We start from the raw sequence: 19904 nt of genomic DNA on the forward strand, positions 1-19904 counted from the left end.
TCATCCGAGAAATCGGAATCAAACGATCTTTGTTCTTAATACTTTCTCACCAACCCTTCAACAGAAATCTGTAAGTTTACAGATCCAGAAATCGAAGATCTCATTCCTTTATTTCCGGCGGACGTTGTTTTCTGACGTTTCGATTCATTCGCCAGAAGTGATTCTTATTCCAAAACATGGGTGTGCTCCCAAGCGCATCCCTTCTTGATTGGGTACTCGTACCCTTTTATGACATTCACTTAAAACTTCTTTACCTTAACTGGAATAAGTTATATTCAAGCGATGTCGATGCTTTGGAGGGTATTGCACACCGTGGAGAGAACTATCGAGGAAGAAAACATTGAGGCCGGCTTGTCGGAACTGGCGTACCTTTATACCTTAGTTACCCATGGATCCACCCGTTTCATCTTGAAATCAAAGCCTCATCAGTCAGCCCCTATCCATAAGGCCATACAAAATGGCTCATTTTGGAAAAAATCATTTTTTTTTTGTAAAAAGGGACTCCATTCCAAGTGGGGGCTAATTTACCTCTAAGATGGATTAGGAAGGGTAGGATCCCGGATCCTTTAGCAAGCCAGTGAGAATAAATTTTTCTTCTTTTAATGAATTGCTTTTTGTTTTTCTCTTTCAGTGAATAACTTCGCTCTGCTTGCTGATCTTTCCAGAATAGAAGAAAGGGTGAAAAAGTTCCTTGCATTGGATCTTGAGATTAGAACGTTTTAAGCTAAGACCACTGAAGCTATTCAAGAATCCTTTTCTGAGTCATCAAGCGACATGTCAAGTAAGAGTTATTAATATTTTATGATAATGAAAAATAAGAGGAAACGTATCTTTATAATGTGTTTTGCAGGTGCTCAAATGTGCAGAAAATCAGCTTCCCAGTTCTCCCTGGAGGATATCGACTGTCTAAATATGAAGAAGGAAACTCCCAAGACCACTCTTGTTCATATGCCATGTCCGGTAACTACCCGTGCAAATCTGGAGCCTCTAAAAGAAAGAAGACTTCTGAGCCTGAAGATCCCTTTGAAGCTGGGAAGTATCTCATCACCACTGTAAGGATCCTTTATCTTGTTTGTCTCTTGCTGTGGATCTAGTATCCTCTTGAACTTATTCACTATTTCATGTAGGCCATGGATTCTGCCAAGAGCTATCATGACAATATTTTCAAAGATCTTGACGACACTCTGTCAGGAATGAGAGCTATGGCTGCTGCCAAGGATAAGGACATATCCAAGCTGACCAAGGAGAAAAACTAGGCGGAGGATCATGCATCCTCAGTTGAAGCCCAATTGCAAGAAGAGATGACCAGTGCTACCTACGAGTCCAAAATTTGGTTGATGAGGATCAAGATTGTGACCGAGGCTAATGACCCTTCGTTTGACAAATCAGGATGGGATCTTGAATAATGGAAGTAGGTTATGGTGGCTCTTGGAGGTGGCGAGGACAAGGATGGTGAGAGTACTGAGACGGTGGCTGGAGGGAATGGAATGGAGATGACCGAGGCTGGAAAGGGTGAGGCAGTAGAACAGGAGGTTGCGCAGGTGGACAATGAAAGATGAAGAGACAAGGCCTGAGCCCACTTTTTTTTTTTTTTTTTTTTTTATGCTTTTAAATATTTGGTGGTTTGTAACAGGACAATAGATAATTAGGGGGAAGGATCTGTGATCCTTAGTAGACAATTATGGTGGGTAGCAAAGGTGGATGGATCCTCTATTTTCGGGGATGAAGCCTTTGATGCCCCTTCTTTTATCTTTCATACACTTTATGAACTGTTAGTAACACTTGTTTAACCCGGGTGGATGGTCTACATTTATATGGTAAAAACTGGGTTAAAATTTTTGGTAAATCGGGGTGATTTTAATAATAACTTTAATCTTTTAACTATTTGTCTATTATTTATCTTTATGAAAGCATAGCTGTTATAGTTTAGCTTTACGAAAAGTTTTAAAGACAAATTATCCTTTGAAAACATATTAAGGATCTTGGATTCTTGAATATTATAATTTCTAAAGATATAATATTAATGAATATAACTTGATAAGTAAAGATCATACCATAAGGTCTGATTAGACCTAAGTTACCACAAATGTTTCCATGATGCTTCTAGATAGACTTAGGATACCTAATGCATGTATCTTAGGATTTTAAGTCAAATAATCATATAAAATGGGGTTAAACCCAAGAAACTGGGGACAAGCCCAACAAACTGGAGACAAGCCCAAAGATATGCACGTTAACTTAAAGAAACTAGGGACAAGCACGAAAACTAGGGTTGATGGTCGGGCAAAAGTCGTGTATATTATTATATTATTTGTTTAAATTTAGTTTAAATATTATGTGAACTTTGGTACTTTAAGCGTGTTTTGTGTTTCAGGATACTTGACGTTAAGGACACTTATTGGGATGAATTACGAGCTTGGAACGAAGATATAGAAGACTCATGATGATTGGCACGCTTTCCTATGCAAAATAAATGAATAAAATAAAGAAAATTATGCCAGGCGCCCTTAGCGGCGCTAAGGGGTCCTGATGGTGATTTCAGCGTATCTCTAAGATCATCAGAATTTTGAGTCTTTAGAGCGGCGCTAAAGTCTCACCCATGGGATGTTAGCAATGCGCTAAGATCCTCCTGACGGGAAAAATAACCCTAACTTTGACATAATCAGTTTTTCAGCCCCCATTCGACCTATCCTTCATTCCTTCAACCAAGTACAAGCCCTAGGACGATTTTCCACCATCCTGAAGCCTCCGGTTCGTCCGTTTATCGCATGCTTTCATCCTCTCATCAGATAAGAGAATCCTTCGTGATGGCGATGTCTTGCTAAAACCATTGTATTCACTTTAGGCTAGGGTTTTGTATTCAATGAGTATGAACTTGATTGATTGTTTTTAATCTTGTTTTACATTTTGAATTTATTGTTTAAACAGTTTATGATTTTGATTATCAAACTTTGCATCACTTATCTGGTTGTGTTCATCTCATATAGGGTTAGCTCTAATGTCATTGAACCAGTAATCGTTAGTTATTGCTTAAAATTGGTTTTCATACATTAAACTGGTAATTGGGTAAACCGGAGTTCAGTTGTGTCAACAATTCGGTTAGTGTATCGTTTGTCCTCACAACCCAACTGTTAGGTTTAGTAATTACTGCGCAATTAATATTAAAGAATCTATGATTAGTCGGTTATCACTTTACCTGAACTTGAAGTGAATTTTTCTCTCATAATTGTTTACAGGTTTAAAAGTAATCGTGTGTTCTTATAATCATCTTTACAAACTGCTTGACATCGACTGTCCGCTTTAGTTAATTAATTAATAATCATGAACTTTACTTGCACTTTCCACTGATTCCCTGTGGAGACAACCTTACTTACCCATACTAGTTATAGGTATTTAAGTTTTATAAATACTTGTTTTTGATTAGAGCACGACATCTACATCAAAATGGTGCCGTTGCCGGGGAATCAACGCGCAAAGTGCTAGTTTAGTGTTTTTTTTTACTTTTAGTTTTATTTTATTTTTGTCAGTTTTACATTTGTTATTTGCGTGTCTCATGTGTGTAGGTAACTCAAGATGATGTGGAGTCGGGTCTATGACCCACATAAAGGATATAAGGTCTTGGAGGATGATGACTCATACCATCCAAATTCATATCATAAACCACCTGCAACAAAATCTCAAGGCTTCTACAATCCAGGTAATTATAACCAAAAGGAACCTCAACCAGCAGGGTCGTAACTGGCAGTACCAAAATTATTCACCACCTCCACTAGATTATCAACACAACTATGATTCAAGTGAATATGATAGTGATGAACCTGAAACACCAACTTTTGTAAGTTACCGAGAGGAGGAAGACTACTATTACGATGAGTACCCCCAACCGATATACAAAGAACACCCTCAATATTATAATCATGGTTGTACCTATCAAAGGAATGATCAGCAAGATCAAGAAGATTCCTCGGGTAACAAAGTCGAATCTATTCAAGACATTATGGAGTTATAGAAGCAAATGAATGCAGATCAAGAGACTCAGAATAGGAATCAAGAGGCTCAAAATAAGGCTTTAAATAAGAGGTTGGAGCTTCAAGAAACGTATAATGCTGCCCAACATGAACTGATGAGTCAACTATTTGAAGATGTGGCCCAATGAAACGAGATCGGGAGTAGTTGGCTAGTGGTGCCATGGTTGATGAGGAAGTGATAGAAGAGGCTCTTGATCTTTCAGAGAATGAATTTGAGGATCTGGTTTTGGAGAATAATACCACATTAATTCCTCTAGTTACTGAAGAGCCAATGAATGCATCAGTTGTGGTTGATAATGAGGATATAAAATGGGAGAGTTTGGATCTTTTTGGGCATGAAGTTGAAAGTTTGGACCCGGTTGAAGACATAACAACCTTTGAAAGACCGGTGATTGAAGCAAACTATGTGAATCCTAATTGTTCTCCCATACTAGTCACACTGATAAATGAAGTTGGGGGAAATAGTGCAAGTTCAAGAAAAAGAAAGCTAAGTCTAGAAGACCTTGAGCAAAATTTGATGAAATGGCCTTGTATTTGGTCTACACAAGTATTAACCACAGGAAACTCGGTGGGAAAATGCTCGGTTCGGCCCCGATCAATATTTGATGTTTCAAAGATAAGAAAGAGTGTGTGGGCTCGGCGTGTTCGTTACCGAGCATATGTTGGAAATTCTAAAAGTAAATGTTCATTCACATCGACCCGTAATTGTTTATTAGACATCTTGAACATGAAGGAAGAAGCGGAGCCGAGGTGTGTCAACTACCGAGCTTTTATAGGGAATTCGGTAGGGATGTGTCCTCTTAGACCACTGTAAATGTCATACCAGGTAACGGTCTGGATGAAGACCTTATCAAAAACTTAGCGCTAACCGGGAGGCAACCCGGATTTTATTTTCAATCTGTATTTTATTTTAGATTTTTGTAGTTTGTTTAAGTGTTATATTTCAAGCGTACCATTGTAGCAAAAGTCAAGTGTGGGGATGCCACACATGGAAAAGTCAGAGTTTGCAATTTTTTGGTAAATAATCATCTTAACATGAGTTGCAGCTTCCGAAGGTGCATTCATACTTTGCTACGGTTGATTTAGGTACGTGTATATTTTTGTTGTATCTGAACTTTGTGGGTGTAGTTCACTATAAACCCTCACGAGATCTCACTCGTCCACCCGGGCTACCAGGGGTTTAAAGGGCTTGTTGCATACGCTAAATGCAATCGTGATTCCTACAAAAGTGAGTTAGGTCTTTTAACAATTTTACTAGTTTAACAAATTTAATTATGAAATTTATATAACTTGGCTTGGTAATTAATATTAATGGTTTTGTAAACGGTTTAAAAGACCTATCCTAACAGTTGTGAGAAGCGTGATTCTACACGTGTGAGAGTTTGCAGATGTTGTTAAGTGAATTGAGGAGCCGGGTTTGTTGAGCGCAACCAAGTGTATATTTGAGTGGCTTATTTTTCTTATCAGGTGATTTTGATTTCATAATTCTTTTTGTTTTATTAGTTTTATTGTTAAAAGTGCAATTGTATAGTTGTATAATTTTTAGGACCATCACATTAAGCCCGGTTTTAAAATTTTTAATCAGTCAATTTTAACCCCGTCCTCGTTAATGTTCTTTTAAAGGCTAAATTTTAAACATTGAGGACAATGTCAACCTCAAATGTGGGGATGGGGGAAAAATTAAAATCTTTGCCTTAGAGTGCCTTGATTGTGCGCAAAAGCCGGAATTGTAAATAGTGTATTGCTATTATTAATGCCAAGTAGAGGTCTTTGGTCATGGTCAGTTTTTAAGCTTCTCGAAAGTCTTCCCATGCAAATGTTTTTCAAAAAGAAAAATAAAATGGACCGTTTAGATGGGGATAACGAGTCATGGGGACAGGTACACATGTTTATATCGACAACCTTATTCTCCGGTACGTGTGTGAGTTGACCACATATATATAATAAACATATAATACGTAGTATATACACATGTCATACGAGTGCCATTATAGAGAATAACCAGTATATCCATGATATCTAGAACTTGGTTGTCTCATGCATTTCGAGATCTTAATACCACCACCTGTATGAAGAAATAGGACTGTAGAAACCTACATATAATGGCCTTTACATGAAAAAATAAATAAATAAATACTCCCAACCCTTATCCCCTAGGAGCCAAGTTTGTGCCTTTTCCCTTTCGTTTGTTTAACCCACATTACAAGTCGTGTTTGCCTTGGCCTTTATTATTTTTAACCATGTGGATGAAATTCGGTATGTCAAGAGTTGTATATAAGATGTTTGTCGATCATAGTACACAATGTACGTATGTCTCGATTCAGTTGTTTGTATATATTGATGTTAGTATTTGTTAAAAAAAAGAAGAAAACAAAAAAAAACAGAGAAAAAAAAAGAAAGAAAAAAGTTAGATAATCAAAGAAATGCTCAAAAAGAGTTGATGTTTGAGTTAATGTCGTCTGTAAATAATAGTGAGTGAGTTGTTTGTTTGTTTGAATAAATTTGGTCTCATCCACCATAAGCTACTAAATAAATCCGCTTCCACACCCTAACCTAAGCCACAGCAAAACCCTTAGTTCTATTCTCTATGCAACCGGTGGGTAATGGGTGGAGATATGACTTGCTTCCAAGCTTATTACATTGTGTTCATACTTGGTATAGAGGGCAGAGAGATACCAGCAAATTTTTTGCTGGTCCAGATATTAAACCGAGAGGAGAGATATTATATTATGAGGGTTATGAACATGTGTGCCTTAACCGGAAACAAAGTACACTTGTTTGGGCGGTTCCATATTTTTAACTTGTAACATTAAATTATTTGGTGGGTTATCAACCTTGACAGTGTCAGTTCTTAGGAATTGGGTATGACCTTATACCTCACTAGTATTAATTGTGGTAATCTATGAATCATCGATCGAGGTGTATGTGTTGCATGAGAGTTTGCTTGAGGGCAAGCAAAAGATAAGTGTGGGAATGTGATGGTCGGGCAAAAGTCTTGTATATTATAATATTATTTGTTTAATTTTAGTTTAAATATTATGTGAACTTTGGTACTTCAAGCGTGTTTTTGTGTTTCAGGATACTTGACGTTAAGGACGCTTATTGGGATGAATTACTGGCTTGGAACGAAGATATAGAAGACTCATGATGATTGGCACGCTTTCCTATGCAAAATAAATGAATAAAATAGAGAAAATTATGCCAGGCGCCCTTAGCGCGGCGCTAAGGGGTCCTGATGGTGATTTCAGCGTATCTCTAAGATCATCAGAATTTTGAGTCTTTAACGCGGCGCTAAAGTCTCACCCCTGGGATGTTAGCAACGCTCTAAGATCCTCCTGACGGGAAAAATAACCCTAACTTTGATATAATCAGTTTTTCAGCCCCCATTCGACCTATCCTTCATTCCTGCAACCAAGTACAAGCCCTAGGACGATTTTCCACTATCCCGAAGCCTCCGGTTCGTCCGTTTATCGCATGCTTTCATCCTCTCATCAGATAAGCGAATCCTTCGTGATGGCGATGTCTGGCTAAAACCATTATATTCACTTTAGGCTAGGGTTTTGTGTAAACTAACTTTGATCAGATTCTATGTTTTGAATGAGTATGAACTTGATTGATTGTTTTTAATCTTGTTTTACATTATGAATTGATTGTTTAAACGGTTTATGATTTTGATTATCAAACTTTGCATCACTTATCTGGTTGTGTTCATCACATGTAGGGTTAGCTCTTATGTAATTGAACCAGTAATCGTTAGTTATTGCTTAAAATTGGTTTTCATACATTAAACTTGTAATTGGTTAAACTGGAGTTCAGTAGTGTCATCAATTCGGTTAGGGTATCGTTTGTCCTCACAACCCAACTGTTAGGTTTAGTAATTACTGCGCAATTAATATTAAAGAATCTGTGATTAGTCGGTTATCACTTTACCTGAACCTGAAGTGAATCTTTCTCTCTTAATTGCATATAGCTTTAAAAGTAATCGTGTGTTCTTATAATCATCTTTACAAACTGCTTGACATCAACTGTCCGCTTTAGTTAATTAATTAATGATCATGAACTTTACTTGCACTTTCCACTGATTCCCTGTGGAGACGACCTTACTTACCCATACTAGTTATAGGTATTTAAGTTTTACAAATACTTGTTTTTTTATTAGAGCACGACATCTACATCAGGGGTCAAGCTCAAACTGGGGTCTGGACCAAAGATACGGATGTTAAACTGGGTTCTTGCCCAAATCGGGATCTAGCTCAAACTTAAGTAACGTGAAAACGCCAAAACCTTAGCTAACATTAAAATGTTAGAAACCTTGTGTATGGAACGTCTACCATTAATTCGTAGGATCTTCCATATAGTCAAAAGCAATGAAATTGTCAGCCACTAAGCGTGTACTGGTCCTATTGCCCCAAACTATACTTTGGATAGCGTGCGCTACAGGCGAGAGTGTCAAAACTCTAATTCGTAAAAATGGTGAAAACTTTTAAACCTTAGAAGGTATAATAATTGAGATAATACCTTAAACGTGGGAGAGAGGTGGCCAACCTCTTAACTGTTAAATTCCTTATTGAAATCAACATAAACTTAAAGCTTGGCAAAAGTAAATGCTAAGAATATTGTTTCCTTTAGTTAGTAATAAAAAAATGAAATGAATAAATAATAAGATAAGGTTTTACCAACTTTAGGATCCTTGATCCTGATTATATGAAGTATTTCTTAAGATGGATGGCATTCCAGGCTCTTGGTAATCGGTCACCTTCCATGGTAAGCAGGTGGTATGCCCCTTTTCCCGCTTCTGATTCAATCAAGTAGGGCCCTTCCCACTTAGGTGCTAGCTTTCCATTTGCAGGATTAGTTGCATTTTGGAAAGCCTTTCTTAGGACCAAATCTCCTTTTGAAATCTTCGAATCGTGATGTTCTTGTTGAATGCCCCAACTATCCTTTGTTGATATGCGACCATTCTGACCTTTGCTAAGTCTCTGAGCTCATCAATAGTATCTAGATCCTGGATAAGACTTCCACCGTTGGCCTGAGGATCACGGATGCTTGTTCTGGCAGTAGGAACCACTATTTATGTTGGAATCACAGCTTCTGCTCCAAACACCAATGAGAAGGGTGTTTGACCTGTTGCATTCTTGGGTGTTGTTCTATCAGCCCAAGAACATAGGGAAGCTCCTTAGCCCATTTGCCTTTCTTGGATCCTAGCTTCTTCTTCAAATTATTGATGATAATTTTGTTGGTTGACTCTGCTTGACCATTGGCTTGAGGATGAACTAGTGTAGAAGTGATCATCTTGATGCCCCAACTGTCACAAAAGTTAGTAGTTCTTCTCCCAATAAACCGGGATCCATTATCAGAAACAATTTCAGATGGGATACCAAATCTAGTTATAATATTTCTTTTAATGAAGGATATAACTTCCCTTTAATGGACTTGAGAAAATGCCTACTTCAATCCATTCTGAGAAGTAATCAGTCATAGCAAGCATGAAGACCTTTCCACCTAGTGCCTTGGGTAACTTGCCTACAATATCCATTCCCAATTTCATGAAAGTCCATGAAGAAGAAATAGGATACATGGGTTCTGTGAAGAATGTTGCCATGTCTTTGACAAGCATCACATTTCCTTGAATACTCCATAACATCCTTCTTCATTGTTGGCCAGAAGTAACATGTCCTAAGTATCATGGAAAACAGTGCTCTGCCCCCTTGTATGGTAACCAAAATCGCCTTCGTGGAAGTCTATAAGCACTTCTTGTATTTTTGGATCTTCAATGCATCTCAAGTAGGGACATGCATGAGATTTTCTATATACAGTATCCTGTAAAATAATAAATTGTGATACCTTAATGATAAAGCTTTAGGATTTTCCCCTTTAGGGATTTCTCCTTCTTGGATAAATTTCTTAATTGGAAGGATCCAATATCCTACTTCGGGAGAGGATGAAGGATCTTTAAGTTCTTCAGGGCAATCCATTGTTATCTCCATTGCTTCCTGTTCACCAATTGCCGGAGACAGTATGTGGATAAAAGGCATCTTTATGTAATCTAGAATCTTTAAAGATGATGCTAAGTTTGCTAAGAAATCTACCCCAGCATTTTCCTCTCTTGGTACCTGAACAATACTAAACATTTCGAAGGATTTTGCTAACTCCTTCTCAATTTCTAAATATTTGATCATATTTTCACCTTTTACAGTGTAAGAACCATTAAAATGGTTATTTATCAATAAGGAGTCTATGTAAACCTGAAGATACGTGATCCTCACTTGTTTAGCTAAAAGTAAACCTGCAATAAGTGCTTCATATTCTGTCTCGTTGTTTGTAGCTTGGAATTCACAGGCTATGGACTGGGGTAATGTCCCCCCTGTGGCGATTTTAGTAGTATGCCCAATCTTGTTCCTCTTACATTTGATGCACCATATGTGAAGAGGATTCAAGGATCCTTGGTTTCTTCAAGTTGCTGGACTTTCATATCAGCTTCCTTTTGCATGGCACTACTGAAATCAGCCACAAAGTTTGGAAGCGCTGGTTGTTCTAAGCTCATACTGAATATCATAGGCACTTAGTTTCACAACCTATTTTGCCACCCTACCTGACATTTCTAGTTTTCTAAGCACATCCTTAATAGGATAGTTAGTTCTTACAACAATAGTATGGGTTTCAAAATAATGTCTCAACTTAGTTGAGGCCATAATTAAAGCAAGTATTAACTTTTTAAGGTGAGAATACCTGACCTCAGCGTCTAAGAAACTTTTACTTACATAGTATACTATATGTTGTTGTCCTTCATGATCTTTGGCTAGAACAACACGAACAACACTAACTCCCTCAATGCAAATAGGAAGCTTGATGTCCCCTAATGTATTCTTGGTTTAACCACTAATGCCAATGAGGACAGATGCTCTTGGTGTAATTTTTGTTTAATGGATGTTCATCTTCTTGAGAACATAAGCCTGAATGATGTTCACCTAACTCCCGCCATCTACAAGGATCCTGTGAACATAATGGTTAGCAATAAATATAGTTATAATCAAACCGTCATGGTGAGGATCCTAGAGGTGAATGCGATCCCCTTCGACGAAAGTTATGACCCTTTGATTGGTTAAAGTTGTCGTCCTGATGGGTATTTCTCCATTTTCCAATTTAATTTCTTTAGCATGTCGTTTTGCTAAGGAGAACGAGGTTCCATAAATGTCTGAACCTCCAGAGATAAAATTGATAATTTGTGCATCAGGTGGTGGTGGAGCAGCCTTCTGTGGGATATCTTCAGGATCCTGGATCCTTGATTTCGTTCTTCCCATAAGCTCTTTGAAGTGACCCTTACTTAGGAGATACCCAATCTCTCTTCTTAGACCAATACAATCGTCAGTCATGGGGCCGAAGTCTTCGTGTTATGCACACCACTTGGATTTATCCTTGTAGGATGTTGAATTCTCATTCTTCCGAGGCCATCTTGATTTTTCCTTAGATCTCTCATGGCACATATTAGGCCAGGAGTATTAAAGGAAAAGAAATACTCTGATATTCGTGGATACTCCTCCTCATTGTCGTCTTCTTCAACTGCATGGATGTTTTGGTTGCTGAACTTTGAATCGGGCTTGGAATTGTTGTTCCGTTAGGAGGATCTTTGTTTCTTGTCGAGTGGTTCCTGTTTTGTTGAAGTACCCAATATTTTGTAGGATCTTTTTATCATCCTCTAGTCTGATGAATCCGATTGCCCTATTACTGACTTCATCTAATGTCCTGCAAGGGGTCATAACAAGATCATCATAAAATGGGGAGCCCTTTTGCAATCCCATCTTGAATGCCTCAACATCCGTAGCCGTGTCAAGATTTGATATCTCCAAGGCCTCCCTTCCAAACTTGGTGACAAAGTCCCTTAAGGATTCATCACGAGGTTGGACAACATGGTATAATCACTAGTTAATTTTTCAAACATTCCACTACAAGAAATTGATTATTGAATAAATTAACTACATGAGAAAATGAAGTAATAGAGTAAGGAGGAAGACTTAGCAGCCACTTGAGAGCTATATATATATATATATATATATATATATATATAGGGTGCAGTTACTGTACGAAAATGCTTAACGTACATTAACGTACGCGAGACGCTCAAAGGCAAAACCCTAAAACTCTCAGAAAACACTCACAAAACCTTAAACGCTCATTAAACGCTCGTTAAACGCTCAAAAACCGTCTTTGTGAAAAAAAGTGAAAAATTGATCGATTAACCATCCAAAACTGTTTTTTTCGGTGAAGCAATGATTGATTGGATATGTAATGACAATTCCGAGATGTTTGGATGTGATTTCATGGATCGATTAGCGAAAAACGGGATTCGCGTACGTATTTGTACGTTAAGCATTTTCGTATTGGATCTTTTCACTATATATATATATATATATATATATATAGGGTGGGGTTAGAATAATAAGTGAGTTATTTGTAAGAAGTGTGAGAAGTAGTATCGGGCGTTTGGTGTGTTTTATTTTGTTAGTTCGGTGTGTTTTTTGTTCAGTGTGTTTTACATTTTTAAGGGTAAAAACCACTTCTTACACTTCTTATGATAGTTTTACTTCTTATTTTAACCTTGCTCTATATATATATACATATATATATATGTATATATATATATATATATGTAGTTGCACAATCCAAATCATAACTTGTCACAACCCTGACCTACCTCGGGAGGGGAGTCGTGAACTCGAGCAATGGTATCAATGTTCATTAATTTGGTAGCTAGAAATTTAATCAGGACCATAGTTAGGAAAAATAATCATGAGTGTAAAGATAATGTGATTCTTATTTCATAAACTGGGGATAAAACTCATTTTCATACAAACATAAGTTTATATGGATAAAACCTAATTTACAAAACATATTTTTATATTCCAGTGACAAACCACTTATGTAAGCTAGATGGCCTGCGTGCATCAATCATGTGTCTTCAACAAGTTACCTAAAACATATTTAGAAAATTTGATTGGCGGGAAATATTGGTGAATACATTCATTTATAAATGACACATATTTACAATTACAACATTAATATGTTTTTGTATTTGCATACTTACAAGTTAACGAAAGGTATTTGTCACTCGAACGTATATGTGACTGTGGTTATATTACTTATTGGCTAACACTTGTCCAATAAGTAATGTGTAATAACTAATTAAGGTAAGCCTATTATACAAAACCACACACACCAGTTGTAACCATCCCGTAAGTATGAAAAGACTTAATCACTGTAATATAACTGAAAATAGTTTGAAAACATTTTGAAAGTTTCATGAGTTTAATAGGTTAAAAAATTTCAATGACTGTGTTGGAAAACTGGTTGTATCACACAAATGTGAGTTGTACAAAAACTCAAATGTCTAACCTTACGGTTAATTATTTATGAGCATCCTGGTAATTAAGCACCTAGATTAACACAACGTAGTAAGTATTAGTATAAACTGAAAAGCTTTAAAGATAATCAGAAGGTTGAAAACTTTACACGATCGCACAAAGTCTCACCTTGTTCAGGGTGAGATTTGGATTTGTGTACTAAAGTCTTGATCAATCGGACAATGTATTATTGCGGCTACTTGAGTTACTATACTGAAAGCGGTAACATCAGAATCGGCCCATGAGGAATAGAGCAAGGCCCATTTAATATAAGACAACCCACTAACCTAAGAAGAAGCCCAATCCCAGTCCAAACATATATAGGCGGGAACATTATAAACAGGGGAAAGAGGATACCGTTACCCTGCAAAAATGAGACCACCACCACACGCATGTCCAAGGGCGAAAGACAAAGGCCGATGGATAAAAGAGTATTCCCTGCAGGTTCGGCGGAGAAGGGTAGAATCCATGGGGTCAAGAGCACGGTCTAAGAAAGAGAGGATAAAAGAAAGATTTCTTGAGCCTTATATAAGAGAACAAAAGATAGGAAGAATGATATACATAAAATAGAGAGAGGAAAATATTGTAATAAGAGAAAGATTTGTAATTCTTATCTTTCATATAAAAACACTTGTGCTTTGATTGTTTTTCTATATTTTTCCAAAATCCCCAATCGAACTCTCACATAATCATGATTCAACTTGGATCCGAACATTGGCGCCATCTGTGGGACCTTCTTGATTGAAGGTTTTACTACTTGTTTTGGAAGAGATGGTTGATCCTAACTCAACTGGAATGCCTATTGCGTCCCTTTTAGGATCAGACGAAAGAAGCACGATCATCACACCCGGAGGTACAGGCGCAACACCGCAGACCGAGGATGAGTTGGGTGACGCCGAGGGGTCCTGTACTAATTTAAGACGAAACAGAAAAAGAAGAAAGATGAGAGAAAGGAGGTGAAGGTGATGAAAGCCTTTAGGAGGGGTGGAAGATAACCCTTGTGTTCGTCCGGGCACACAAAAACGCACTTAAACCATGTCTTGACGAGCAAGAGCGAAGGGAGAAACTCATATCAGTGAAGACCGGATTGTCGTTCGAAACTCCCGGCCCAAAAAAGGATGGACAACCAAAAGAGACAAAAGAGAAAGACCCGGGAACGCTATTGGAATCTTTGGTCACACTTTTGGCTGAAGCCAGATGAAAGGAAAAGGCTCCACCTAGGATACTTGACACAACCCATCGACCCTCTAACACGTCCGACATGTCCAAATTTACCCGACGCATCACGGAAGCCTCTCTGCCCCCGAAACTAAGGTACCCCACAACGGTGGACAAGTACGACGGGACATAAGATCCCGAAGACCATCTACACGCCTTCCGGGGGCTGGAATGATTAGTAGGTGGTCCATGCCGGCATGGTGTCTCATGTTCCGCCGACACTCACAGGAGGGGCCAGGATCTAGTTTGATAGCCTGGAGCCGGGAAGCATTGACAGCTACGAAGAGCTAAGAGAGAAGTTTCTGCGAAATTTCAGCCAAAAATGGAAAGCCAAACCCCAATGAAATTCTACACATAAGAAGAAAAGACGGTGAGAGAGTGGAATAATTTATGGATTACGTCGCTGAGAGAATGAACATCAAGGGCGTGCCCAAGGTCATGAAATAAGTGGGTTCATCAATGGGGTGAGGTTCTCACAACTCACGGAAAAATTGGGGGAAGACTTTCCCGCCACTTTCGACCAACTCGTGGATCGAGTGAGAGCTTTTGTCAGGGGGAAGGACACCGAAACGAAGCTTCGGGAGTGGGAAACTAAAAGAGTGACGCCTAAGACCGAAGTGGAGGGAATTTTGGAGGAGGTCTGAGTCCAAGCAAAGGGAGATCCTCTTTCGAGAAGGCCTGATTTGCTCCATATCGGCCTCCTCTCACCGCCCCTTCCCAACCCTCACCCACAAGGTTCCCAGCAAACGCTCGTCCAGAAGGAGTCCGTTTCAGACCGCCATATGAAGAAAGACGTCCTCCGGTTACAGGAGACGTTCTTTTAGCCAATAAGGCTAAGTACGTGCCAAAGACTGCTAGCCTATTCAAGCAGGCCTACAAGGCCAACCCGATGAGGTACTATAATTATCACAAGATCCAAGGGCACACCACCGAAAACTGTGTCCAATTAAAAAAGTTATGAGAAGCCACTCAGAAGTCCGGCCAACTTCCACCTCCTTCTCGAGAGCCCTCCGCGGAGGTAAAGGAGGAGGACGAAGACACACATTTTGTAGACATGATCCGAAGAAGGGAAGATGAAGGGGATGACCATATGAGAAACACCAAGATGGGGAAAATGGGGCTCTGGTCCACCCACTCATCGTAGTTGAAGATGTCCCTATCCTTCCCAGGGATAGAGGAGGAAGAAGCCCGGGAGATGCCGCTTAACATATCGGCTAGTGGCGGGACACCGAGTGGCGCGGGTGCATGTAGATGGAGGAAGCAGGGGAGATGTCATGTATGAACTTTGCTTTTCCAGACTCCAAAAGGTGATAAGGAGCAGACTGGAGGAAGACATATGTCCCCTGATGGGATTCTCGGGACAGATAGTAGAGCCTTTGGGCTATTTCGCGCTCCCTCTAATGCTAAGAGACGGTGAAAAGACGCAAACGGTAGACCTCCGATTCTCCATGGTCCGGGCACCCTCGAAATACAACATCATTCTAGGGAGGCCAAGCATGAAGGCCCTTCGAGCCATGGCCTTGATAGTGCACGGATGCTTGAAGTTCCCTACTCCAAAAGGGGTGGCTACTATTCGATCCTCAGTAGAGATAATCGCCGGTATAGGTATGGGAAACAAAACCAAGAAGACACCTTAGGGAGTCGAAGAGTGGGTTTTGAGTGGGGACTATCCTGAGCAAACTGTCAGAATAGGGGCCCAATTGTCATATAAGGGAAAGGCTGTACTCAAGGAGATGTTACTACGCAAAATGGACGTTTTCGCATGGAGCCATGAGGATATGACTGGTCCCGAGGAACCTCGTGCTACATAGCCTCGATGAGTTCCACTGGATGGAACCGGTTAAACAGAAGAAAATAAGTCTAGGACCACGAAAGAGCCAAACGGTTTTAGAAGAACGGGAAAACTATTAAGAGCATGGATAATTCGTGAGGTGAAATTTCCCTTGTGGATATCAAACCCGGTTATGATAGCAAAATCATACGGCAATTGGCAGATGTGCGACGACTTCAAAGACTTGAACATGGCGTGTCCCAAAGACTCTATCCAACTTGAGGTCGAGAAGAAGATAGAGTTTCTCTCTCGGTTTCCATTGAGATGTTTCTTATATGCGAACAAGGGATACCATCAAATCCAAATGGACCCTAAAGATGAAGAAAAAACAACGTTCTATACCAATGAAGGAACTTTCGGCTACACGAAGATGCCTTTCGGGTTGAAGAACGCTGGAGCAACATACCAGCATTTCATGGATCGGCTTTTCGACCAACAAAGGGGGAGAAACATGGAGATATATGTAGATGACCTGGCTATATAAAGCACCTATGAAGATAGGATGTTGAAAGATATTAATGAGACTTTTCGAACGTTAAGAGGAGCTAATATGAAACTTAACCCCGGAAAGTGTTCATTTGGGGTTAAGGAAGGGAAGTTACTCGGAGTTCTGGTGACTAAGGAAGGAGTCAAAGCAAATCCGGAGAAGGTGGAAGTACTATTGCAAATGAATCCCCCCCAAGAATATTAAGGAGGTGCAAAGGCTAAATGGAAGGTTGGTGGCCCTTAATCGTTTTTTATCACGAATCACCGAGAGAACCCTCCCATTCATGGAAGTTTTTAGAAGAAGTATGAAGAAAAACAAGTTATGATGGGATACGGAGGCTGATAAAGTCTTCCAGGAGTTCAAAGCTCATTTGTGCGAGCTCCCTACAATCGTTTCTCCCCAACCAGGGGAGATATTGATACTTTACAAATCTAAAACTGACCGCACCATCAGTTCGATACTCATGGTGGAAAGCGGGGAAGCCAGATTCCATATACTTTGTTAGCCGCATGCTCAAAGTCCACGAGGAAAGAGACTCACCCATCGAGAAGTTAGTCCTGTCACTCATTTACACTGCCCGAAAATTGAGGCGATACTTTCAAGCCTATGTGATAAGGGTGCTGACTGATAGGCCCCTACAACAAGTGCTCATGAAACCGGAAGTCTCAGGAAGGTTGGCCAAATTGGTGATAGAACTGGGAGATCACACCATTGAGTACAAGCCCCACACGGCTTTCAAGGGGCAGTATCTGGCTAATCTAATCACCGAGAACATGCCGGAAGGGGATGACGGATTTATTGATCAAAGGGACTCTAGGGCAGAGCTTCCCCAAAAGACACAGGGGAATCTGGACGAGCCTTTATGGGCCCTTTTATACATATGGGGCCTCCAACGAAGATGGAAGCGGGTCGGGGCTGATTCTTATAAGCTCCGAAGGCATCACGATGACGTATGCGGTGCGACTGGACTTCCCCAGTACTAACAACGAAGCGGAATACGAGGCACTGTTAGCAAGGCTGAGAATGGTTCATAAAATAAAGGTGCGATGAATCAAGGCTCATGTCGATTCGCTGTTATTGGCTAATTAAGTAAAGGGAGACTACGAAGCGAAATATTCAAAAATGGTGGAGTATCTGAAGAAGGTCAAAGAATTGATGAGAGACTTCAAGGAAGTCGAGGTATTGCACATTTCACGGGGGCAAAAGAAAAAAACCGATGCTTTAAGCAAACTGGCATCTGTCGCTTTTGATCACCTGGCAAAGGGTGTTAAAGTAGAGATACTCCGTAAACCCTCTATAACGGAATTTGCGATAGCCAACGTTGAAACACCCGAGGAAAACTGGATGACCCCGATTGTGCGATACTTGCGAGAGGGTATCCTACCTGAAGACAAACAGGAGGCACGCAGTCTCCTGGTACGGGCGCTCCAGTATGAGATGATCGATGGGGCTCTATACAGGAAGTTATTCCTGGGTCCCTCCCTCAAATGCATAGATCCACTGGAGGCCGAGTACTTTATACAGGAAATACACGAGGGCATTTGTGGAATGCACATGGGGGCCAAGATGGTGGCAGCTCGAGCCATGAGAGCCGGGTACTATTGGCCGGCAATGTTTTTAAGCGCGTTGAAAGAAATACAAAGGTGCAATAGCTGCCAAATATATGTTCCCGTCACTCGACAGCCAAAACTCAACCTTATACATGTTAGCTCATCCTGGCCTTTTCAAAAATAGGGAATAGATCTTCTAGGACCTTTACCTGAAGGAACCAGGAAGGCGAGGTTCTTGGTAGTAGCCATTGACTATTTCACAAAATGGGTGGAAGAAAAACCCCTCACAACCATCACGGGGCAACAAGTAAATAGGTTTGTTTGCGAAAACATTGTCTGTCGATTTGGGTTGCCTCATTCCATAGTGAGTGACAATGGAAAGCAGTTCGCAAGTGGCCTCTTCAAAGATTGGTGCCAGGAGCTGCAAATCGAACAGATATTCACATCCATCGCCCATCCCCAAGCCAACTGGCAAGTGGATAGGGCTAACCGAAGCATTGTAGAAGAAATCAAGAACCGTTTGGCCGACAAAAGCATTCTTGGGTAGATGAGTTACCCCATGTCCTATGCTCTCACCGGACCATACCCTAAGTCAGCCATGGAGAAACCCATTTAAGTTTAACTTATGGTACAGAAGCAATGATACCTGTGGAAATCGGCCTGCCAACCAACCGTGTCTCACTAACGGAACAAGAGAACGAAAAGGATCTTCGGTTGAGTTTAAATCTGGCAGAAGAGAAGGGAAACGGCAGCCCGAAGGGAAACTGAATACAAGAAAAAAATGGAGAAGTACTATAATTCAAGGGTTAGAGAGGTCAGATTCAAAGTGGGAGATTTGGTTTTATGGGAGAACGAAGCAATCAGGTAAGAAGATCAGGGAAAGTTGGGGGCCAGGTGGGAAGGACCCTACCAGATTATCTGGGCAGGTGAAAAAGGATCATACAAGTTAGCATACCACACGGGGGAGGAAGTTCTACGAACTTGGAACTCCATGCAATTAAGGAAATATTATGCTTAAACCCTACAGGAGGCGAAGGTGCACGCGATGATCATGCTCAGTTGGATTTTTGGTAACACCCCTAGGATTGCGTAACTCCTGAATAGAACGAAGAATTCCAAAATAATCTCCTCGCGGGGCATCAACACATGGCAACCAAGTTTAAAGAATTCTTTTTGTAACCTATATGTGTGATGTAAAAGAATGTATAAACAATGTGTTTTGTTAGAAAAAACAAATGTGTGCACATACAATAATACTCGGTCACACTCTCTCTGTGAGAATAAATGAGCTCATTCGCAATAAAATCTGAACACTGCCTTATGTCACAAAAGGCATAAGGAAGGCCTCATTGGTAGACTAACTGGTTAACCAAAACAACATGAGAAATAAAG

At 40.0% G+C, this 19904-nt stretch overlaps 1 protein-coding gene across 1 annotated transcript; it reads left to right on the forward strand.

The window, feature by feature from the left end:
- The first annotated feature begins 18084 nt into the window (after positions 1 to 18084).
- Positions 18085 to 19059, forward strand: LOC143582440 (uncharacterized). Its single transcript, XM_077065002.1, has 2 exons — positions 18085 to 18570; positions 18697 to 19059. Exons 1-2 carry the CDS (start codon positions 18085 to 18087, stop codon positions 19057 to 19059), a joined length of 849 nt encoding a protein of 282 aa, XP_076921117.1.
- The last annotated feature ends 845 nt before the right edge of the window (positions 19060 to 19904 follow it).

Source organism: Bidens hawaiensis, unplaced genomic scaffold, assembly GCF_021521415.1.
Source record: "Bidens hawaiensis isolate Kalapana, Puna unplaced genomic scaffold, B.hawaiensis_p1.1 tig00031747_1, whole genome shotgun sequence".
Taxonomy (NCBI): Eukaryota; Viridiplantae; Streptophyta; class Magnoliopsida; order Asterales; family Asteraceae; genus Bidens; species Bidens hawaiensis.

Excerpts from the sequence above, each read along its gene's own strand:
- LOC143582440 (XM_077065002.1), top strand. The coding sequence starts at position 18,085 with ATGGTGGAGTATCTGAAGAAGGTCAAAGAATTGATGAGAGACTTCAAG. Across the intron at positions 18,571-18,696 it reads GAGCCGGGTACTATTGGCCG|GGAATAGATCTTCTAGGACC; the intron begins GCAATGTTTTTA and ends TTTCAAAAATAG.